Genomic DNA, 25,097 nt, shown 5'->3' with positions numbered 1-25,097 from the left:
AAGGGAAGAGAACACCACTTGGCTCGCCACTCACCAAATGATACCCAGCCTGACCTGAGCAGTGATCTAGCCCTTCTGGGTAACTGCCCCCAGTTTATATAGTGGGAATGACGTGCTGTGGTACAGAACACCTCTTTGGTTAGTTTGGGTCAGATGTCCTGTCTCTGCTTCCTCACAACTTCCCCTCCTCACTGGCAGAGCAGGAGACTCAGAAAGTCCTTGGTTAGGGCAATCACTACTTAGAAACAACTAAAAGCATCGGTGTTATCAGCATTGTTCCCAGGCTGAAAGCCAAAACCACAGCACTGCACCAGCTACTAAGAAGGAGAAAAATGACTGCTACTGCTGAACCCAGGACAGTGTCCACCCCTTACTCCATACTATTCATGTCATGCTCAGATTCAACATTTTTCAATACCCCATCACTTTTGTCTCTCTCTTTCTCTCTCTTTACATACACACCCACACACACACCCACACACACACAAAGAGAGAGATAGTGCATGGACCATTCTGTATAAAGCTGCCGAGTTCATCTGGTCCATGATGTTGGGCTCCATCTCTTGTAACAGTCTTTCAGAGCAGGAGAGACTGTGTGCAGTGTTGGACTGTTGCCTGCTGATGACACCCCGGAACTCGTCTGGTTTCATCAAAGTTCATTCTTTGTTGGGATGATGGTCGGAGAAAAGTCAGGGCCAGTTGCTGGTGACCCAAAGGCTTCTGTTTGGTGGGCTGTGAAAGTACTACATAGAAGGCAACATCATACAAGTGAGTTCATTGCGTGTTTTCCCTTAAAATCAAATCCTCTTGAGGCACACATCGGACTTCCCCATTTTCCCTCATTACCCACCAAGTATATCTGGGTCCTTGAGCAAAAAGCAATCCCACATGTGGGTTTGCCTTTACCTGAAGTAGAAATAACCCAGACTGTCTTACCCAGCAAATTCTTTATGTGCAGCACAGGAGCTTTATCCCCCTCTACAGTATGTAAAAGTTCTGACTGGGCTGGGCCAGCTCTGTTGGCAGATCCCCTGGTGTTGACCAACCAGGTGGCTTTTGGTAAATGTGTATCCCAGTGTTTGAAAGTTCCCCCACCCATTGCTCTCAGTGTAGTTTTTAACAGCCCATTGTACCTTTCAGTTTTCCCAGAGGCTGGTGCATGGTAGGGGATGTGATATACCCACTCAATGCCATGCTCTTTGGCCCAAATGTCTATAAGGTTATTCCAGAAATGAGTTCCATTGTCTGACTCAATTCTCTCTGGGGTGCTGTGTCACCACAAAATCTGTTTCTCAAGGCCCAGGATAGTGTTCCCGGCAGTGGCGTGGGGCACAGTGTATGTTTCCAGCCATCCGGTGGTTGCTTCCACTATGGTAAGCACATGGACCTTGCCTTGGTGGGTTGCTGGGAGTGTGATAAAATCAGTCTGCCAGGCCTCCCCATATTTGTATTTCAGCTATTGTCCTCCATACCAAAGAGGCTTTAACCATTTAGGTTGCTTAATTGCAGCACATGTTTCACAGTCATGAATAACCTGGGCAGTAGTGTCCATTGTTAAGTCCACTCCTCAATCACAAGCCCATCTATATGTTGCATCTCGGCCCTCATGGCCTGAGGTGTCATGGGCCCAACGGGCCAAAAATGATTCACCCTTATGTTGCCAATGTAAGTCCATCTGAGCCACTTCAATCTTATCAGCTTTATCCACCTGTTGGTTGTTCTGGTGTTCTTCAGTTGCCCGACTCCTGGGTACCTGAGCATCTTACATAGCATACCTTCACCACCAGGTTCTGCACCCGGGCAGCAATATCTTGCAACAATGCAGCAGAGCAGACGGGTTTACCTCTGTGTTGCCAGTTGCTCTGCTTCCATTGCTGCAACCACTCCTTACAGCACCCGGGATTCCCAGGCGGTCTCCCATCCACGTATTAACTTGAATTAGACAGGATCGGGCTGAACCAGGTAGCCACTGCTGATCTGTAGGAACTGAAAGCTAATGACTCTATTAGCAAATAACACTTGGTTTTTCTTTTAAATCAGATTCCTAGCCAGCTTAGTGCTAAGCTGGAGAATGGAAAATCTGTTGTTGTGTATTAGTCCTTAGATTCTACAAATTATTCTTTTCAAGTCTTTAACCATTTATAGTACAGTAGTCTAGTTCTTAGTGAAAAAAATATTTTCACCAGTTTACTAGTGTGGGCTGGCCTATAGCATAGTCTTCATATGCCTGTTTCTAAGGTCAGTCTTTAAAGGCTGTGACACAGCTGACTACAAAAGTTGACACATCAATATCATAGGAAAAAAATATCCAATTAGTTGGAAAAGCTTTTTGCAGTCTACATAGGAGAATGGAGAACCAAACCTTTGATTTCCAGTGGTCTAAGCTGTGTTAGTCGTCTTCTTTACATCCTCTTAAAAGGATAAGTTCAAACCATCTGGGGACTTTCTTGCATGCGCTGCTTCAGAACAGCCATACCTTTTGCCTGCCTCAGAACACAAAGAAATAAAAGCCTACCCATTCAACATCTGTGTGCTAACTTGTATTGTAGGTCAGTAAATTAGACTTAGAGAAGAAATGTAATAGAATATGCTAACACCCAGGAAGGAAAAAGAAAACCCAACCAAAAAAAGAAAAAATGAAACCCAGCTCATATATGAGCAAAAACCACAGAATATTGTTTGTTCTGTTCTTAATTCTTCAATCAGCAAGAAAACAGCCACAGAAGAATCTATCCAGGCTGGAAAAAAATGTGTCTTCTTTCCATCACTATAGTAATTCTAAGTTGTAAAATGCATATTCTTTTCCAGCAAAATGGAGATTAGTAGGCAGAGAACAGGAATTTATCAAAATTATTTGTCAAGTCAGGCCTGTTATTACCCAAGTTAATGTAAAGTAATACACTGCCAACTTTTTAACACCCTCTTCAGCTTGATAGAAGAAGGAAGTTAAATTAGTAAATTGGTGCAATGGCAAATATTTTACATATCTGAAATGCTGGAATTCCACATGCCAGCAAAGTCAGACGTAATACTCTGTTCTCTAGTTTGCATCAAAATAAAAGCATATCCTTAGTTCCAACCAGAAAACAAAAACAGGTACAAACATACAAGCGCACACATTATGCAAGCTGGGTAAAAAGTCAGCTTTCCCAATGACCAATAAAAAAGGGAAAACAGAACTAGGGGTCAAACTGTATCTTTTTTTTTTTTTTTTTTTGTCTTTCTGTTCTTTAATCTACCAATTGGTTAATGAATGCTACGGCTGAATCCAAACCCAGCCTTATAAATATGCATTATGTGCAGAAGACTAAACTGGCCCTGGCAGGAATATAGATATGATCAATAGTAGCTGATTTTTACAGGATGGGTTCTAGGTAGAAGAAATGAGTGATTTCAGATTGCAGTTGATTTTGTAGGTGTCTCCTCCAGGTTAACTCATAGGATTGCCTTAAATTTATTCAGAGTATCTCCTTAAGTACTAATTTACATGTATTTTCTTTTTCATCAACGTTCTATTGCTAACTAACTCTGAAAACCAATCATTTCCTCTTGGAAAAGAAAAAAAAAAGTAAATACAGAATCATAGAATGGTTAAGGTTGGAAAGGACCTTAAGATTATCTAGTTTCAGGGAAACATGCGGAAAAGAAATTCAAAACCATGAAAAGTCAGAGATAGTCAAAATCCTAATAAATAGAAAACCAGCAAAAGTCTTCAGAACAAAAAGGAAGAGATTTTCCCCTTTTCATACAAAAAGCAATTTGTGTTCTGAATTGATGCATCATTATGTTGACCAAAGAAAAATGTATATCTCACTTGGCAAAGTGATTTACCCTCACAGGCTTAAAAAATGGGTACATAAAGCACCCTTAAACATGATGCCATCGTCACCATTACCACTACCTATCATCATCAGCTGAAATCCAGACTTGCCTAGTAATGAATGAATGAATCATACCATTGCTCTGTATGAGGTGGCAATAAAGTTTGGGTCTTGATATTATTAAGTAAACATTCACATTACAAAAATGATACATATATAGACTGATAGACATATTCATATACATACCCATACATCCATATGTGTATATATATTCTTTCCTTGTGAAGAAGCATGTGACAAGAATCCTTATGTTAAACCTGTGCTGCAGGTGGTTGGTTTAGACAGCACAAGCAAATCCCTGCTCTGTGTTTAGGTAGCTCGATTCGAACTCAACATGCTCAATGCAAACCTCTTCCCTGAGCTTCTCTTCCTTGGGAAAGTAAAAAGAGAACCATAGCAAAAAAGGAAAAGAGATGCTAGCAAGAAAATATTCTGAGAACTTCATTTTTAAAATGTTGGTTCCACAGAAAGGTACAAGGCATTTCTTCACAGTGACATAAAAATATCTCCCTCCAAAGACATACAAACTTTTCACTACGTGTTCATAAAGCACCAGGTTTTTTTAAAGAAAAAACAGGTAATTTACTGTCATGGTTTAAGCCCAGGCCGTAAATCAGAACCACACACTCTCCCCCCCCCCCCCCTTTTCTTCATTCCCCCCACTCCTGGAGGCATGGGGAGGAGAATCGAAAGAATGTAACTCCCACCGGTTGAGATAAGGACAGTGCAGTAACTGAGGTATAACACAAATCACTACTGCTACCACCAATAATAATAATGATAAGGGAAATAACAAGGGAAGAGAATACAACTGCTCACTACCCGCTGACTGATACCCAGCCCGACCAAGCAGTGAACCAGCCCTTCCAGGTAGCTCTCAGTTTACATCCTGGGCATGACTTGCTGTGTTATGGAATACCTCTTTGGCTAGTTTGGGTCAGGTGTCCTGTCTCTGCTTCCTCCTGGCTTCCCCTCCTCCCTGGCAGAGCATGAGACTCACAAAGTCCTTGGTCAGATTAAGCATTTGAGCAGGAACTAAAAACATCAGTGTTATCAGCACTGTTCCCAGGCTGAAAGTCAAAAACACGGAACTGCACCAACTCCTGAGAAGGAGAAAAAATGACCGCTACTGCTGAACCCAGGACAAAAGTTATCTCCCCAAATCAAAGATAGGGAAATTGCAAATAGGTAGTTTTTCAGATTCTCTACAGATGCTTGTGCAATTTATTTGTTTAAAACAAAAAGACAGACTTCTTTAGATGAGTTCCAGCACTATGCTTCTGACTGCATCCAAAATGATAAAAAAATATAGTATCTTTCATACAAGTATTCCCGTTTTCTGATTAGAAGACTTATAAAAGATTTTTGGGGATTGAAGACATGCCTCAGTGCAATCATTTTTGGACTAGGATTCACAAAAAAAACCCAAGATTTAGAAAAGGCAAGGTCCTTATTTTACCCAAATTGAACATGTTTTTACATCATCCAAATCAGTCCGTTTATTTTTAGACATAATTGAACACCTTAGAGCACTCATAGAAAATCTGTATGGATTGTTTCCTATACTAGACAGTTTGGATATTTGGCTCAGAGCCTAAGGAGATTACTTCTGGGCAAAAGTAAAATGGATATTTCAAAGATCCATGTTACTTCTGAAATATTTGCTTGGTAGGAAGTATTGCTGACATTTACTACTATTAAATGTTAATTTGTACAACTTGAAAAAATCAATATTTAAAACTAATGATTTTTCAACAAGCAAGAAAAATAATAGAATACACTGTTGGGCAGTTGATAAGGAATGGTAAACACAGGTGTTCAGGATACAATTTTGCTAACATGTGCCAAATTACAGTAGCAAACAACATTGTCAAGGCTGCATTATCATTTGTATTGGCTATTTCTACACTGGTTAGAGACCTGACAATTTGTTGACATAGGCATCTTAGCAGGACATCCCAGCACAGGCATATGCACTCTAACAAGAACACAGTTCTATAATATGATACATCATTTCACTTGGCACACATGAAATTGTCAGAGACATGATGCCACCTCTTACTACGACTCCAGAAGCTATTTTCCATCAAAATGTGAAAGTACTCTTATAGCAGTAAAGAGATCCTCATGTAAACATAGTTATTAGAGTAAAATATGTAACACATAGAATGCAACAATATCCTAAAAAACTCTCAAAATACATTTCAAAGCCATTTTTCAACACTGCCAGTACACCGTGCTACTTGCAGCATAGATTACAGCTCTCACTTTGAAGAATTAGAATTTCTAGTACTAACAAGAGTAGCAATACAACCCTGGTATGGTACTTACACATTATTATTTAGGAATAGATTAATTTACACATCTTTACTATTTTCCGGGGGGGGGGGGGACAACAGAAAAACAGAAAAAGAAAAAAAAAAAAAGAAAAAGGAAAAAGAAAATGACAGGTTTTTCTAACCTATTTAGATGCCAAAATAAGTAGAAGTGTCCCACAAAATACTTTCAGAGCTGGCTGGACATCTACTCCCATTCGTTTCTCAGTGTCAGTGCCTGTATAGTTTCGATATGAACTTCAGACAATTTTATTACTTGACACAGTGCTTCCCAGAGTGTCAGTGTGTGAAAGATGAGTGAAAAAAGACCACAAACAGAAGGTAATAGAAGGTGCCTTTTCTCATGAGTGCAACCCATACGGCTAAATGAAAGTAATACCCTTCTGGGAAGCCCCAAAGGAGTTAAATAATCCACAAGGACTGGCAGACAGATGAATTAATTCCTTGCAGGGAGCTCAGCAATTCAATCTGGGGTACTCCTAAAAGGAGACTGGGTATCTTCATGGGTTACAGTCCATTTGAAAAAAGTGATAAATAGCAATAGAGGCCACAAAATCTCCCCTGTCTCACCTTCCTCTTTCAATTTCCATTCCTGATAGACTGTACACATATTAACAGCTTTCTATGTCTTTCGAGGGTATGTATTTCTGGCAAGGACATATACTTTTCTGTCAGGGTTTACAGAACATTTTGTTCTGCACCATGTATACACATGCTGCTGGATTCTACTCCTATTATATATTCAAACAGCACACATAAGATTGCCATCACACAATCTGTCTTAAGCAGTCCCAATGAGCAGAAAAAAATCCAAACCATGATGTAAAAAATTAATCACCCTTTACTAATTCTTATGCAGAATAAGATGGACTGAGGCACACCATGGGAGAAAAACACTAAGGTATCTGTTCCCCAGTTCTCCTTATCCATTTTTTTCATCCATCTGCACCTGCTTTTAATAGCTTCATGAAAGCTTGTCATTTCAGGAGCAACTATCCATAATGGAAGTGCTCTATCAATACAAATCCTCATGTCCCTCTCCATTATGTCACCAAAAAACAATTTCAGTGGCACTTAACCATCTGCTTAAGCAGGTGTGCAATTGCTTTCCTGACTAGAGAGGTTTTGCAGTATTACCACCTTAATCCATGATGAAGGCTGGCAAGCAGATGAATAGACTTTTTCAAGAATTCTAGACCACCAATAATTTTCTGCTTAGCCAAAAATACTACAGCACTAAGTGTACTTTGTACAGTCAGCAGTAGATCATCTCAGGAAGTGCTGGAACAAAGGAACTTATGCTATTGCAGAAGAAGGGAGAAAACAGTGTTAAATTAATTCCTAAAATGGATTAATTAGTGCATATTTTACATTAAACTGGTACTCCTGTTCTACTGAACGACTTCACTTGGGTACAGATAAAATGAAAAATCAAACTAATTTTTCATGCATGATGTAAGATCTAAGAGACATGCATTTAAAAAAGATAAAACGACAATCCATTCCAGTCAGGAGTGTTACACAGTGAGTTCTTCTCCAAGACCTATCACATCTGGAATAAGGAGGACGTAACTTTGCACCCTTCTGAGAAGACATATGGCTATAGCAAATTGAGAAATACAAAGAACTGCACAGCAACAGAAAGTTGTGAAAGCAAGTGTGTGTGCAATAATATAAATCGCACCCTGATTAAAATATTTATCTCATACCTAGAAATTTATAACTTAGACAAACACACCAAAACAACTATTACTCTAGAACTGAAATTGTGTCCTGAAGTAAACATAATGATTGTCACAGCTTACCAAGACCTTCAGGGAAACTGCTTAAGTTTAATGAATCACAAAACTGTCACCATTTCAGCACCTGAAGGTTTATGCTCTGCACCATCTATAGGTAATACTTGGAACAGAAAAAGGCACAAATTCCTGTGGAACATGTGGAAAAAATTCATGTGGAACTTATGGAACAAATTCTTGTAGAACTTCTGTCCCACATGAATTCTGCACTGCCTAGCAGTAAATTCAGTCCAAGCAATGTCTCTTGCTCAGCTGCCAATTGTCAAAAAATTTCCAACAAATTAATGTGATTATTTTCAAAAAATTAATGTGAAATCTCTAACTACTCTGACAAATGTGGTTGAAACTGACCTCAAAACTGCCAAAATGCTTAAGTAGAGGGAAAAAAAACCCATCATAGTCAACAGACTTGTTTCAGTAGGAAACCAGAATAAAAAAGAATGATAGCCTTTGAGTAATCTATAATTATATATATAAAAAAAACCCCAACCAAAACAAACAAAAAAAAAAACAAAGAAGTTGGCATAGAAAAAGGTATTAACATCAATGTCACCAAACAGAAGAAATTAGGCATTTGTTTCAGTTACATTGAATACCAATCTTTGGGGTAATATACATTAAAGTGCAAAGTAGAAGTCACCAGTATAAATTGTCTTTAAGCAGTGCCAGAAAAGACCAGTGATTCATCCATCCAATTTCTGCTGTTTTGGCTGAGGAAAAAAAAAAATTAAATAAAAATTACTTGGACACACATGTCCATGTAACTGAAGATTATCTTCTTACTGGAGTGATATTATTCAGCTCTTCTCTCTATTAGGCTGTTTTCATGCTCTTCTATCAAACACATAGAAGCATCTTGGACATTCAGGGTCTAAAGCTAAACTCCAAAAGCTAGGGTTCTTTTACTTTTTCCTCAAACATTATTCACTAACCCATCAAACTGTGTCCAGTCTCCTGAGGTAGATCTGAAATAGACTGGTACTCCTCACATAGCCCATCTTACACAAGTAGTTGCTCAAGACACACAGTACTGCCATGTTAGCACAGCACTATATCCAAGCTAATAAACTCTGCTTCTCAGCAGGCTGGTGGGATACTCTAGGATATCCTGACATACTGACAGCCATTCTGCTTCCAGCCTCCAAATCAGACCTATGCTCTACTGTGCAACCCTCCTCCTTTTGCATAACTCAGGTGGTTTTCTCCTGGTTTTCCATGTCTTTGAGCTGCCTCAAGCATTTCTACCCCTACATGAGATTCCCTTTCCCCTATCTGGCATTATCTTCCTTTTGTCCCACTTCTCTCTAGTCATGCAACATGAGCTGTTCTGCTGAATACAGGTGATTTCCTTAGGACTAAATACAGAAAGCCAAATTCTGATGTTTCTTCCCACAGAAAGCAATCTTGGTAATCTCTTGAGGAGCAAGGCACCACTCAGTTTGGCTATGTTTGGTACAACCGGCCCTGAAAAAGGAGTTCAAGATTTTAGCTCACTAAAATCAGCATCAAAAAGAAGGAAAAGGGTAGCGAGGGAAAAGCTGTATACTTCAAATACCACACATTATTTGTATTGTAACACATTATTCTGAAGAGACCATCAGAATCAGAGAACACCAAAGGAATCAGATATAAATCACGGTGCATTTCAACAAAATATACAACCAAAACATGGATGGTTCCATATTTGGCTGTACATCTAACAAGGAAGGCCAGTGGGGAGACAGGGTGAAGAGCTCTTTCTGATTTCTCTAGTCTAGCTCAGATTGCTGTCATGACTTTCCCTAATGAAGATACTGTGTATAACTTCTGTAAAAAAGAACATACAGTATTGTGCTAAGCAGAATGAAGAAACAGTAATAATTGTGCTGAAGAATACATCCCAGATGTCTCAAAGTGCTAAGACAGTTTTTGCTCACTGAAGAGTTGTACTGAGGTGTTTCTCTTTCCAAATAAGGAAGCATAAGATAACTATAAAGTGCTGAGGTTAAATATTCTGTACAGATTTTCTGGAAGTGGAGCTGTGATGTGATAAATCCAATAGTTTTTGACTACCATTAATTATGTGTTTGGGTACACCAAAGTAATTTTCTGGATAGAATGTGACCTTGTGGATAAGGTCAAATGCAGTCCATAAATAAGGAAAAAAACCAACAAACAAACCACCAACTAAAGGAACCCCTCCTAAGCAGAGAATTAAACATCCAGAGGTGAAGCTCTCATGCCTGCCTAACGATGTGACAAACTTCTCCTTTGGACACCTGAGTAGCAGAAAAAAAAAGGTAATTATCATGTGACAGCTTTCTTTGCATACAAAGAATTGGTAGCTCCTAATGGGCAGGTGTCCACATAAGAAAAAACATTAATTAGTACCCTTGTTGGCAGCCTCAGCTGAGAAAAACATGACTAAATGAGCATGGAAACTGAAGTGCCTTCTGTGATGGTAATTTCATGTACCCACACTTATTGTAATTTGGAATGTGATTTTCCATTTAGATCTGAATCACTGAAAGGGTCTAGTTGTTGTGACAACATACAGGGATAATGACTCTATTAAAACACTCAAGGTCTTATTTCCAAAGGTATTCATCACCCACACCTTTAATGGGATCAGAAAACTTTTGGTAGCTTGGAAAATTTGGACACTCATTGTCATTTCAGTGCAAAAACTGGCAAGTAAGAATTATAAGAATCAGTGCAAAAACTGCCAAGTAAGAATTGTGAGAAAGCAGTGACTATCTACATAATGAAAAGCAACATCAAACTTTAAAAGAAAAGATTTGATAATAAATGACGAATATAGAGAAGTGCTAAGAGAAAATGTTCTGTTTTCTTTCAGTTTGCATGAATTAAAAAAAAAAAAAAAAGCAACAATAAGTGTTGGTCCTGGGAATTACACACATCAGCAACTTCCTTCAGTAGCAGAAACACAATTTCAAATAGTATATGAAAATTGAATTACAAAGTTTCTGGAAAACTTGAAGGTAAATTGTATTTTTTCACAGGCACACATTGTAAGCAAGTATGGAATGATATAGAAAAGGCAGGTGTCATTTATCCAGATCCTCAGGAGTATTGCATGAAGCCTTTCACAAGAGACTGGTCCCCAAGGCTGTAAAACAGAAACACCATTCTGGGCTCCAAAGTACTGTGGAGCTGTCTGCAGAAAAGACTGATAGTAACCTGGGAAGATCAGGGTTGTTCTGATGATGTTCCATAAACCTGATTTATCTGACCAGTAGCAGAAACAATTGCACACCACCTCACAAAGCCCAAACAAGTAATTTTTCCCTCACCTAAGTGTTTGGAGTGCCTGCTTTAAATTTTCCAGTTGTTATTATAATCATTATGATAAATACCATGTTCTTTTAAGTTGCTTGATATGAAACCCTTAATAGCCATGATTTATACCAGCTTGCATCATATTAGTAATTACATAGCAATCAATTTAACAAAATGAAAATCATTTATCTAAGGAGTTGTATGATCAGGGTTGATTTCATAGGATGGACAGAAAAATTAAGATATCTTGTTACTACTTTATACTCAGAAAAAGAAAATTGGTTTATCTCCAATAGAATGAAAACCAAAGTAGTCACTTTCATTTGGGTCTTTTCAAATGCTACAGAAGAGCCTGGGATAAAGTCAGAGCCTTTTAAGCCCTGATCCTGCACTGGAACATCTCTGTCTAGATTGAGCCTACCTATGGTTTGACCACATCCAGCAGAGCTTCATAAAGATGTATAACAGGTCTGCCTGTACTTAATTTTGCAATCAGATCTTATATGCCTATGTTAGAAAACATTCTCCAGGCTTCTGCAGCTGAAATTGCTCTGGAAAGAAACAGAAAAACAGAATGAGATTAAAAATAGTCCAGAAAGCTGCACATCAAGGCTTTGCACAGCAGAACGAGCTGTTCCATCAAATGGTTAGGAAAGCCTGGAACTGATCTCTTGTAACATGAATGACTAAAAGTAGATATTTATTTTAAAAAAGAAAAAACCCCAAACCCCCAAGAAAACTGCACAAAACCTAAAAGATATTAAAAAATGATGAAACATCTTACCTAAATCTTGTCCCCATTTTCTGTGAGTAAAGATTAATTTAGCCTCAAGTTACCTAGACTTTTCTGAAGTGCTAAGCATTTAAGAATTATGCAGCAGACATCAAAATCAAGTCAAGTTGCAGAACTCAGATTTTTATGTATCGCATCTATTTTACACAGTGGGAGAATGCTTATGTTAATAGGACAGTATGGGAACTGTCATGTGCTTATCTTTTTATTAACCAGATTTGGACATAACTGAATGAATGTTGGGCACAATCTAGAACTTGGGAAGGAGGAAAGATACCACTGAAATAGGAAATAAGGATGTTTAAAAAACTGGAGGAAAAACAAAACACCTCTGACTACAATTATTGTTGATTAAAATTTCACAAAACAGCTCTTAGCTCTTATATAATTCAGAGTAATAATGAACTTCCTCATAATTTTAAAATGCAGGAGACAATGGAGTTCCTATTGGGTTTGCATGGCAAGGTTTTGGTAGCAGGGGGTGGCTTCTGTAAAAAGCTGCCGGAAGCTTTCCCTGTGTCCAGTAGAGCCAATACCAGCCAGCTCCAAGATGGGCCCATAGCTGGCCAAGGCCAAGCAAAGCAGCAACAGTGGTAGCACCTCTGTGATAATAGATTTAAGAAGTTAAAAAGAAGCCCTGCATAATTGTAGCCAGGGAGAGAAGTAAGAATCTGTGAGAGAAACAGCTCTGCAGACACAAAGCTCAGTGCAGAAGGAGGCAAGGAGGTGCTTCAGGTACCAGAGCAGAGATTTCCCTGCAGCCTATGGCACAGATCATGGTGAGGCAGACTGTCCCCTGCAGCCCATGGAGGTCCACAGTGGAGCAGACATCCATCCGCAGCCCATGGAGGTCTGTGGTGGAACAGATATCCACTCACAGCCCATGGAGGACCTCCACACAGGGGAATGCCTGGAGAAGGCTGTGACCCTGTGGGAAGTCCGAGGTGGAGCAGGCTTCTGGCAGGACCTGTGGCCCCATGGAGAGAGGAGCCCACACTGGAGCACGGTTGCTGTGGGACTTGTGAACCCACAGGGGACTTTTGCTGGAACAGTCTGTTTCTGAAGGACTGCTCCCTGTGGAAGGGACGCATGTTGGAGGAGTTTGGAAGAACTCATGGGAAGAGCTCGCATTGGAGAAGTTCATGAAGAATTGTCTCCATAGGAGAGACCCTATTCTGGAGCAAGGAAAAAGTGTGAGGAGTCCTCCCCCTGAGGAGGAAGGAGTGGCAGAGAAGATGTGTGGTGAACTGACCACAACCCCCATTCCACATCCCCTTGCACTGCTGGGGAAAAAGAGGTAGAGTATTTGGTAGTAAAGTTGAGCACGGGAGAAGGGAGGGGTTGGGGAAGGTGCTTTTTAGGATTTGTTTTTATTTCTCATTATCCTACTCTGATTTGATTGGTAATGAATTAAACTGATTTCCCCAAGTTGAGTTTGTTTTGCCCATGACAGTAATTGGTGAATGCTTTCTCCCTGTCCTTACTTCAACCCACAAGCCTTTGCTTCTGTTTTCTCTCCCCTGTACAGTCGAAGAGGGGAGTGATACAGTGGTTTTGGTTGGCACCTGACATCCAGCTATGGTCAACCCCTCCTTGAGTTAAAAAAGATAACTGTAATGTTTTTTTCTCAAAAACCTTTGTTAGCCACAAACAAAAAAGTCTAAGACCAAGAAACCCCTAAATTTGAGTAATATAACCAGAAAAATGACAAAATAACCTCAGAGACTTCTAATTTCTATACCATCCAGTACAACATGGTGCAGCTATATCCAGCTGATCCGAAACTGTCCTATCTCACAAAGTGGCGACACTACAGTCATGCCAGTGACTGTCATGCTAAGCTGATGAGCTAGAGCACAGTGGTGATGCAGCTTCCCAGCCTAACCCCTCCACAGATGTGCAGCTGTATTACAGCTTATATCAGTGGCATACAGGACGTCTCCACACTGGCTGGTGCACTGATGAGGCATGTCTTAAATTTACAGGTAAATGAACTCAAGGTAACAGAAACCAAGAACAATTTTCAGCTGATAATAAGTTTGTGCTTAATGTGCAATAAAGCTCTGATGCTCTTGTGAGTCTGCTGCCTGGCATTGCCCTCTCTGAGTGCTGGCTGTGCTAGTGCAGTTATGGGGCAAGGTGAGCATTTCACTCTTTCATACACAGGCTGGGCCTGAGCATACTCCTGCTCTCCGCTCTCTCCGCGCTATTGTACAAAGATGTTCATCCACACCAGGAGCCTTCAGCCTTCACAGAAAATATAGGCCCATGGGCAGCTCCAGAGGCTGCTCTTTTACTATAGTGCTGCTTCTACTTTATACATAGAGGCATCCCAGACAAGTGGGAAGAGTGCTTAAAACAGTCAAAAAAGGTGAAGGAAAAGGCAGAGCTTTGTAATGTTGAAGCAGCAGGGACTCCTTTGGAGCAATAGTGAGGGAAGGATGTACACAGTACAGGAGCTTAGAATGCATTAGGAAAGAACAGTCATGTAGGAAGTGATGGACAGCCTTCTTCGAGACATCAAAGTACCACAGAGCAGCCTAGAAGATGTATCTATGAATGGTAATACCATTACAGTTTGATATCTCTGTAATGGAATAAAATGCTTTATCCAATGCCATCTCCATTACAGCATATATTTTTTCCTTTTAGAAGTCAATAACTATTAATATTTTATTACTTTAAACAATTAGATTAAAAGCAACAGAAATACCAGGCTTCATGAGCTGACCTTTCATCACTAGTATCAGACATATTATTTTTGGTGGTCAACTTAGAACTCAAGCTAGTACATTTGAAACCTCTCCATTATATGGCACTGCATATATATAAAGTGCTATCAGCTGTACTATCTGAGAAACACATAGATTTGCTATGTCTGACTTGTAAATATTTAGCCTGATTCACACAGTTTGTCCAGATATTCCAGTTAAAATGTCTTCAGATCCCCAAGACACAATACAGGTGTCTACATGGCACAATACAAAACACGTCTAGGTAAAAAGCTAACTCAAAATACTAGCAGCACAGTGCAAGGCTCTTGCAGACTAATTTACTTGTTGACAGGTACCATTCTTACAGAAGCTGTTTGGGGATCTCTAGGCAGCCTTGCACTGTACTGAGCTGGCGTTCCCTTACAGAAAACAGCCTTTGGTTTTAGTTTAAAACAATAAACATGAATGCTATATCTGCCTCAGCTGATAACAAGCACAAATCTCTGAGAGCAGTCAGAACCCTTTGTCAGTTTGGTCTAAGTACCAGGAGAGCATCAGTGCAATTATTTTCACCCTGTTTTGCATTTTTATTAGTGAACATTTTATACTTCTGTCATTTATGATCATGTATAATATAATATATTGTACTCATTTTTAAAATGAGAATATCTCCACAGAGTCTGAAGACTTGAGGTAGTGCTATGATTGAGCCTGCATAGCTTAAGCAGTAGACAATACCTGCTGCAAAGATGTACAGTCTATTTAGACAGCACGTGTGAGTTTGAGGGGTAGAGAGAGAGGCATGCATGCTGTGAAACCAACAAATAGTATGATACTTTCACAATCATTCTTTTTGTATGCGTGGGAGAGTGTGAAGAGAGGGAGAAGGAAGGTTAGTTATGAAGTTAGATGGAGAGAAAAAGCAAGGGAGAGAGCATTTTAGGAAAGGTGATGGGCTGGATAAGAAGAGAGAACAAGAAGAAGAAACAGCATGTGCGGTGAGGAGAATGGGAGATGAAGGGTAGGAGCAAACCTTTATCACAGCAGAAGAATGATAGTCAATACCACAGCAATTTCAGCGGAAGGCTTCATACCCCCAGTCTTTGGCCATATCACAAGTAAGTAGTTTGATTTAGTCACAGATTAAAAAAACAGACAGTTGCATTTCAGATAAAGAATGAATGATAGCCTAATTGCAGAAACTGCAGTGACTTAAAGTGTTCAAAAACTATGTAGATGTGGCCCTCTGTGATATGGTTTAGTGGTGGTCTTGGCAGTGTCCTGGGGTAATGGTTGGACTTGATCTTAAAGGTCTTTTCCAACATAGCTGATTCTACGATTATGTGTATTTCTCATGAGTTGAGCACGGCCACCAGCAATTTATCTACTCAAGGCACCTGGCTAATTTGCCTTTAGAGGTGCTGGTTTCCCTCCATATAACTTGCTTAGACTGTATATACAAATTTTCAGTGGGCTGAACTTATGTGGCATGAACTCCAAGCCATATGGCTGAAGGTCCCTGTTTTGACTGTTTCTGCTGCAGCTCCATTATCATCTTCATTAACACTAAAAACACTGTCAGACTGAAGGCCAGGGTTGTAACTTGGTGCATTTAAGGAAGGAAGAAGTTTCACTCTAAGGTGTAAAGGTCACTGATAACAAAGTAGTCATATGGAATGTTCTACAATCTCATTTTCTGATTTTTCTGTGTGGAAGACAGCAAATTGACAACAAAGTCTTATTTCTTAAATTAGAAAGGCCGATTTACCTCAGCATTTCTGGTTTTTAATGATTTTGCAGTTCAGCTGAAAAAGATCTGTGTAAGCTAGCCTGCATATCAGCATAAACAAAAGTTCAATTTTCTGTCAGAGAGTAAGTAGTAAATGGGAGGTATTTCAGGTAGTTTTCAGTAGACAGGGAGGTATTTTCATTATTAACCTTTTTACATCATCTGACACATTACTTGTTCTTTTTCAACATATCTGCTTTTGAAGATTTCCTTTTAAATATATTTAACAAGAAAAAGCTGCTAAAATTGGAAACTGTGAGAGATACTTTGGTATAATCAATTGGAGCCAAATGTGACACTGAAGACAGTTCTTGTCTAAGAACTTTCACTGAATGAACATGATCATAGCACAAAACAAAGAAAAGTGTCAGATCCCCTAGTTGTATGTTCATCATTGAAGTCTCACAGGGTACCTGAGGAAATAGGTTCAGGTTTGAAATGTTTGATCTGCTCTATTCAGTCCTGAGTTATTTTTACAATGCATCAAGGCAAGTAATACAATAATAAACAAAGCTTACTTGATTAGATCATTAGTCTCTTAAATAGTTTAAATAATAGTTTCTAGCTCAAGCATGCTTCTACATATAATTTTTCATGTAAAAATCCCTGTCTATAGATATTTATTAAGTGACTCTTGTTGAAATCTGGAATTTAATGCTCTAAGAATACAAACAACCAGTTGAGATTTTCCCTTTGAGGGCCACAGAAGCAATGGGTTCATAAACCCTAAACTTATGCATTATTAACAGTGGAAAAGATTGTAAGTATTCTTAAGTCTTATTTCTATAGTCAACCTCTTCTTTTGGATTTCTACCAACTTTTTAAATAGGGTAGCTGCTGTTACCTCAAGAAAACTTGCATTTCTTCTATTTTGATTCAGAATATATAAATGAATTGTGCCTTAAAAAGGCAAATAGCAGTTTCTTAAGAGTTTGATCCAAAGGTCTTCGAATTGATAAGAACATTTCCACTGATTATAGAGCTTCTCACCATGCATTAATTGCACACAGCCACCCAACCTGCAGTCTAAACATTTAGATGACAATGCATACATAAGATTATCCACTCTGTCTTGAAGAATGTTTGCTGATATGTAATTTATGCTGGCTTGTCCAATGTAGTTTTAATAGTCCTAAGTAAAAAACTTTCCAACCTTTTTACTATAGAATCACATCACTTTGTTGCTAGGATATTCTTGATTTTCAGCTTATACTTACAATTGCTTAATTTCACAATGTAGGCTAGAAATGATATATGAAAGACTTAAATACTCCATCGCAATTACATTTATCCATAATTTGTTGGAACACCTGAGCTGAGTTTCTCAAAAACAAGCAGCACATATAGTTCACTGGCTGTCAAAGTATAGGCATGGAAGCTTTCCTAGTATTTAGTCAACATAACCATTGTCTTAGAAGAGATGTATTTTCACTGGGATCTCAGGGAATCAAATAAATCTTCAGATATTCTGTAGGGTCTTTGAAATGGGACTTGAAAATTAAGATGACATAATTTACCCTCTAGAGCAAAGAAACTAAGAAAATATACCCGCCTTTAATCACATAATAGTACTACAACATTACTTAAGACCTACCCCTTTTGCCCTTTAGATACTCAAAATATTTCTTTATTAATCTGTCACTGTGTAATGTTCCCATTAGTTCCTTAATGGCCACTTCATATGAATGCTTAAGTGACTCTTCTACAGTTAACAGCAGAAACAAAAAAGTACTTAACAGCATAAACCCCACAGAATTGTTAGTAAAATAATCTGCATCTTCTGTCAACATTCCGTCAATAAATTAAGGATATTTAAATGCCCATCGTTCTGAGGTTTGCTGCCAAAGGTAGGATTTTAATTTTTTTTTAGTTTTATATTCTCTGCAATCAATTTTAATAATCTAAAAACATAAAGTTCTTTAGGTTATTTAATAAAAACTGAAAACCTGAGACCTACTGCAGCTTAGATCTTACTTAAAATGTGGAAACATAAAGTCTTTTCCACCTTTCTTCTTTTTCTATTTTTGCTTTGCTTTGCTTCATAAACATAAGTATTCTTCCTCCTGAAAACTCTCAGATTATTTTTTTCTCTTTATCATTTTGTTAAAACAAGATTTTTATTTATTTATGTTCTGGTAGGTGCAAGTACATTAAAAATACGTTCATACATACTCAGGAGCAGTCAGCAACATTTATTTATGCTGCTTCTGTTCCTAGAAAGATTTTCTACACTCAGACACCCTCCTCCTGTTTAATATGTGCATATTTGTTCCTCCTAGTTAGAGAATGACAATGTATTTGCAATGGATTTAATACATGACTGTGAGCTTTGTATCCTGAGTCTGAGGGGAGTTGACAAGCTTTTCTAGAATTGCTGCTTGATTCTCTGCCTGGAAAAAAACAGAAATTTTTCCATACATATTTCACAGACCAAGTGTGAATGATGAGTAAGTTAACTAAAAACTATGAGAAATATAAACCCAGAGAAATAAATTCAGTTCCTCCTGCTGTTAATGTACATTTCTTCCATGTAAAGCATCTTATATCTAATACTGAGAGTGCTTTATGACACCGGAACACATTAATGTGCCGTACTCACCACTACTGCTCGGTAACTAGCAAACGAAGCTAAGGTACACCCATGGTGAACTCTGCTGACTCCACCTATTCAAATACTGTATTTTAAACTCATTCCAACTGATGCAAATTGAAATCACCTCTTGGGGCAAGCTCAGGATAATCCTTTGAAATGTATTCTTAGCAATTCAAACTCTGGGATCACTGCAATGAAATGAAGATTTGCTTGCTAGTATTCTCACCTTTAAAGCTAAGGATGAAGCCAATTTGATTGAGATCACACTGTGCTGGGTCCTGCACAGATGCAGTCATTATAGTGCCTACCACAAGAGTTAATTCTAGAAGACAAGACAAAACAAGCTGTTTGCATCAACAACCTTTTTGGGGATAGGCAAGACAGAATAATGAAAATAAACAAGATATGCGCTATATTTTTTAGCTTTGGGACAGGGAGGCACGGAAAGCAACTCCCATAAATCTAGACAGGTCTTACATACAGCTTGGATTTTGGTGATAGTAAAATAATGCAATAACACAACTCATCTCTTTATTAGAGGTTGTAAAGATGGACTATTAAGGTTTTTTTTAGCTTTGTTGGATATGTGTCCTGATAGAAATTAAAGTTCCTGCGGCAGTTTTCATAAGGAAGAGCTCCAACTCCCTCCAACAATCCCTTTCCACCTAAAATAAGCTATGCTTTTGAGAGCTGAGTGTAGGCTATTGCTAAAATGAATACCACATAATGAGTGCAGCATTTGCCTACACACCATTGCCTAACAACCAGTATCTAATTCATTACTGTAAAGCATTTGAGGATGTCACGAACATGAAAGACACTATATAAAATGAAATTCTATAATTCTCATTTAATAGTGTTTCCAACATAACACCATTTCCATGTAGTTTGAAAAGTAATTTAAGGTATCCCAAGATACATTACTCTAAGCTAGTATTTCAGAAAAGGTTCTTTTCCATCTTGCTTATTGAATTTGCATTTAGTGATTGCATAGCTATTGCCTTAAAGGATATATCAATGAAATTACTAGGGATTTGCTTCTGAACGACTTTCAAAAGTGACAAACCTTAACAAAATGTATGTGTAATGGATATAATGTGTTTGAGTTCTGATCCATAGCTTAGCCATTACCAGACTGACAAAATACCACTGGAAATTTTTAGCCAAAGTTCTATACTAGTTCGATAGGTTCCTAGGATGTTAGTGCACCTCTGCACTTGTGAACTGGCAAAAGTTTTAGCCATGCAGCAAACAAACAAAACAAGGATAGCAAACTCATTGATTTCTGCCAGCTGAAGCTAACAGCCACTGAAGAGGAAGCTACAGGAAGTGACCATGTCCTTCCATTAGAAAAATTACAATATAATGTACTCTCTTGCCCAAGAATTTTCCTTACAAGACAAGTGACCTGGGTACTCCATGTTTTGATTCATATCTGGAATTTGATGCAGTTTTCATTCTCTGCTCATGCATGACCCTGAAAAGGTTAAGTCTGCATTGCCTTGTCATTACTGTCACCTATCTTGGTCATCCTCTGACAGAACCTACGTCAGACCATGCAGCATGGGAAGTCAGGCAAAAAGAGATTTATACAAAGGTGCTTGGTTTTATTTGTCTGAGAAGGGAAAGAGTGATGCGAAAGCCACACTTTCTTGTGTTTGTACTTAGAGCATCACAGTAAACCCATGAATGTTGCAACAGCATGATAATAATTTAAGAATAAACTCAGTGCAAGACAGAGCACCACAGTCTTGAGGTATTGTAGGACTGGGCAACTGTTCATTTGTATGAAGGAAGAATAAATGAAGGAAATACCTCAAAAAAAAAAAAGATAAAAAAAAAGAAAAACCACTCCATTAGAAAAGGAGAGTTTGCAACTTCTTTCTTATACCCTCAGCTGAATGAAAGACCTTACCAACAGTGCAAAAAAATATAAAGAAGCATTTTAAATAGCCATTTTTGCTAGCTGAAGTTAACATGCTTCACATACCAATTCCAATTTATATTTCACACATCCCTTCCTGCATCAAAACAATATAATATATGACTTGCATTTTAAATGCATACCATTTAAAATATGAAGAGCAGGATTTCTTGCTTTTTATGCACCCAGGAAGATGGTAGTCGCCTCACACAGGTATGCAAGAGTGGCTGCTAGCACAGGTCTGCACACAGTCCAGTCTTTTACCAGAGCAGCCTGTATCTGCCTCTCCCCTCAGGTTGTGACAGATTTCAGTTCTTGGCCCCAGAATAGGTACACAGTCAGCAACAGCAGAAAACACAGTCAACCCCTGCAGAAATCACTCCATGCTGACTACATAGCTACAAAGAAGAGGAGGAGAGGGGGGAATAAAAATGAGGCTCACTGTGTTAGGAAGGAAGGAAAAAAAAGGCCTGCTTTTCTTTATGTGCTTTCTGAGGTGGCAATTCTGGTTTACCCAGTGTTCCAGAGGGAACACTACCGCAGTCTACCCTTAAAGGCAAGTTCTGTTCTGAAATGAAACACTGTGTTGTTTGCCTGTTTTTTAAAAATGACAACAAGTCTTTCTCTGCTGTCAGTCTATATTCAAAATCACAGCTACTGATGCTATGACCAAAAATATGTTTTGCTTTAATGCTTATTTTTCCAAAATTAATGTGTTAGAACTCATTCCACCAGAAAGGAAGGAATTCCTTCTTTATCTGCCATCAAAAACCAAATTTCTTACAGCAAAATATGCCATTTTAATAAAACAGAGAAGCAGAAAAAATTTCTTAGATTTTCCAGGAGAACTTCATAGTGTGGATGTGTGCACATACTAGTGACCATTAGAGAAAGGGAAAAATGCAAAACTTGAGATAATAATTTCATACAGATTTTAAACTTCAGTGATAGAAGTAAAAAAAGAAAAAAAATATATATATTTTTAATAGAGTACCTGGAAAATAGGATGTCTATTTTCTAAAGTGCCCTTTTGAAAAACAACATTCACACAAGAATATCTTTTATCCTCCAAGGAAGTAGGAGCAGGACTTCAGCAGCTCTGGTCATTTCTCTTAGGAAAAGTAAACCAAACTCTTTCAATATTTTCAAATGCAGGAATTAGTTGAATCTTGCTGCCATTTCATGTTATCTCTCTAATAGGGAAACTAACACAGGTGGCAGTATCCTAAACATAGAAATTCAGCTTTCTTCTTTAGTCTGCTATGCTCTAACTGCTGCAGTGAAGATATGCAGGCTCTTACATGTGAAAGTTTCTGTGCTTACCTGTCAGTGGCCTCAGTCCACTACTGGAGGAAGAACTACATTCTGTTAGTGCTTGCCTTTACCAGCTTCTTCAAAACAAATATTTTATTATTAGCTTGGTATATATTTGATTCAAAGGCTTAAAAACATAATAATTTAATTTTCTCCTTATATATTATACTTAATACTTTCACAGTAAAAGGAAATTACATTCTAGTCTATGTCCTTATGATAGAACTCATAATTATTAAAAAGTATTTATTAATATTCAAGAGCAAAATATTAATATTTAAAATCTTATTAGTTTAATAAATCCAACCTTCCCTCTTCAGGGCTCAACATTGATCTTCCCCAGCTGATCATTCCTGATAAACTGTAAGTTCTTCACTGAAAAGAAGTGGTTTAGGGTCACACTATAAAGCAATATGGACACAAATTACTGATCATTTTTCACAGTGCTGTGCATTCATTTAATGATTAATACTGAGCAAGAAATTGCCATATGGGATATTTTGGGTTTTTTTAATGGGTACTGTTGTACTACTTCTTTTTTCCTCCTTTTTTTCTTTTCATAGTAATGCATGAATCTGGTGCTGAATGCTGCATTATCAGCATGGCTTAGGGCATTAACCTCACTACAGATTCAGGACATAACCTTAAACCTTTCTCTTAATATGAAATGCTCTAAGGGGTATACATACAGTTTTGAAGCATTATCTGCTTGTTTCATGTGTTAAAATGTTTCCTATTACTATGATATATGAGCTTTTTGTTAGCAGAAGTCTAGCTTTCTGAAGGGCAAGTAATAGCATTTGATGTGGAAAATATTCCTTTTAGATTTTTTTGAACTAGGTAAAGCCAGTGCTGGGGTAAGACAGAGATGGACAGACTTTACCTTCTTTCAAGTTATGAGATGATCCTACTCTTTTAAATAAAGCAGGAAGGGTAGTTCTTGTGACAGCCTAGCACCTCTGCAACAGGGCCTGCTCACTTCATAGCTAAATAGAATTGGAAAACTATGCCTATACTGTCAAATAATGTGTGGCAGGGACCATTCTAATACCATTCTCAGCCCATGGCTTGCCTCAGTGTTGTTTGTTGATATAGACCCAGCCAAAGAGAGATGCCACCATGCTCAATCCGGTCCCTATACATAGCAGCTACTGCAGACCATCCTGACCAGAAACCTGCACCTTTTCCCAGAGCTGATGCAGGAGGCAGGGGGTATCTGTTTGGTGTTGCTGCCCATTAAAGTCATAGTTTGGAGCAAATGCTCTCCTCTAATGAAGTTTTTAGGGAAAAAAGGTTGCTTGGATCAAGAGCTGCCGTCTGTACATCTATGGCTCCCAAGACCCTCTCTTGCTGCCTTGACAGAGGTGGAGGCAGGCTCCCACATCAATTGTTAATAAGTGTTGACATCTGGCCCTTTTCCCTTTGGCTTTTCCAACTGGACTGTGTCAGCTGTAGTTAAAACACATGAACAGCTGGTCTGTTTGCATTTTGAAGACAGCTGTGGGGTAAAGGACGGGTAGCCGCTAACTCTGCTTTCCCACAGGGCTGGGACTGTCACAGAAGATGCTTATACAGTTTCAGGGGTCATAACGGTGACAGCAGCCCCACCACATCTTCTCAAAACCAGATAATTAGGGTTTAAAGGGCTGTGAAGGGCTGAATGTTTAATTCAGCCCAAACTTTGGCTCTGGAATCAGAAGATTAGACTCAGCCTTCATTGCTCTGGCTGAGGCCTGCTTTGGGGCATTGGTAAGGGGAAATCCACCAAATCCAAGGGCTTTTGATTGACCAAGCCTTCTGCCAGAACAGGCTTAGTTAGAACAGCTACAAGTGTATGAAATGGGAAAACAAAACTGGATTTAAAAAATGCTGCCCCAGACAAGTAACAAAGACAAGCAGGTTTCATTGGGAGTCCCTCTTGTATCAAATGAAATAGTACTTCAGTCAGTTCATCTCAGTGTCAGACCTAGTACTATCCCAGTCACTCTGGCTTCTGTATGAAATTTATTTATTTCTAAATAAGCAGCTTCTTTCCTTCAGTGTATCTGTTCTGTGTGATGGCCATTTCCATATCTTTTGTCAAGAAGCCCTAACAGACTTGCAAATTTTAGTGCAGAGTAAAAAACAGAGGATTTCCTCCTCCATTATATTGAATATCTTCAATTACTCCAGCTAGATACGCGCACACACACGGAAAAAAAAATACAAATTTCACTCTTCATAGTTGATACAATCCAGAGGTTACAATAAAAAACCCAAACCAAACGCAGAGGTGCAGGCTCTGCTTTTACTTTAGGAGTAAAGTTCAAATTCTACATAAAATAGAAATACATAAAGGATTAATGTCCTTTCCTCTCATTGTCACTTGCAGTCAAGTGTATTTGTATATATATACATATTATATATATATATGTTTGCTTTTTATTTTGTCTGTTCCCCCAGGAGAAGCCCAAAAGAGAAAGAGAGATGGCCAGATTGACAGAGTCAATGAGTGAGTACAAATAGAAAGTTCAACCACTTTCTTTTTCCATGTCACAAAACCAGAAAATAGTGTTTGCATTCAGGGATCTCATTCAGCACTGTCTTCCCACCTAACCTCATCGCAGCTCATTCCACTCCTAAAAAAACCCTGGAATACCCAAAACAAGGACTCCTGTTTTCTTCATGCACTGTTT

The 25,097-nt window shown here is 38.6% G+C and overlaps 1 protein-coding gene across 4 annotated transcripts in view; it reads left to right on the top strand.

The window, feature by feature from the left end:
* KCNJ6 (potassium inwardly rectifying channel subfamily J member 6) overlaps window positions 1-25,097 on the top strand; it is a 168,550-nt gene that overhangs the window by 28,822 nt on the left and 114,631 nt on the right. For 3 of the 4 annotated variants that reach the window (XM_061359151.1, XM_061359153.1, XM_061359157.1), the window contains one exon: window positions 24,865-24,913. The exons of the other annotated variant lie outside the window; for it this stretch is intronic. In XM_061359151.1, coding sequence (XP_061215135.1) covers window positions 24,889-24,913 — 25 coding nt within the window. In that variant the 5' untranslated portion in view covers window positions 24,865-24,888. The remainder of the gene's footprint in view (window positions 1-24,864; window positions 24,914-25,097) is intronic. 4 annotated transcript variants of the gene reach the window in all.

The sequence above is a fragment of the Neopsephotus bourkii genome, unplaced genomic scaffold (genome assembly GCF_033783945.1).
Source record: "Neopsephotus bourkii isolate Nb327-2 ecotype Australia unplaced genomic scaffold, CSIRO-AGI_Nbou_v1 NB_962, whole genome shotgun sequence".
Taxonomy (NCBI): domain Eukaryota; kingdom Metazoa; phylum Chordata; class Aves; order Psittaciformes; family Psittacidae; genus Neopsephotus; species Neopsephotus bourkii.
This window is presented reverse-complemented; position numbering and strand designations above follow the sequence as displayed.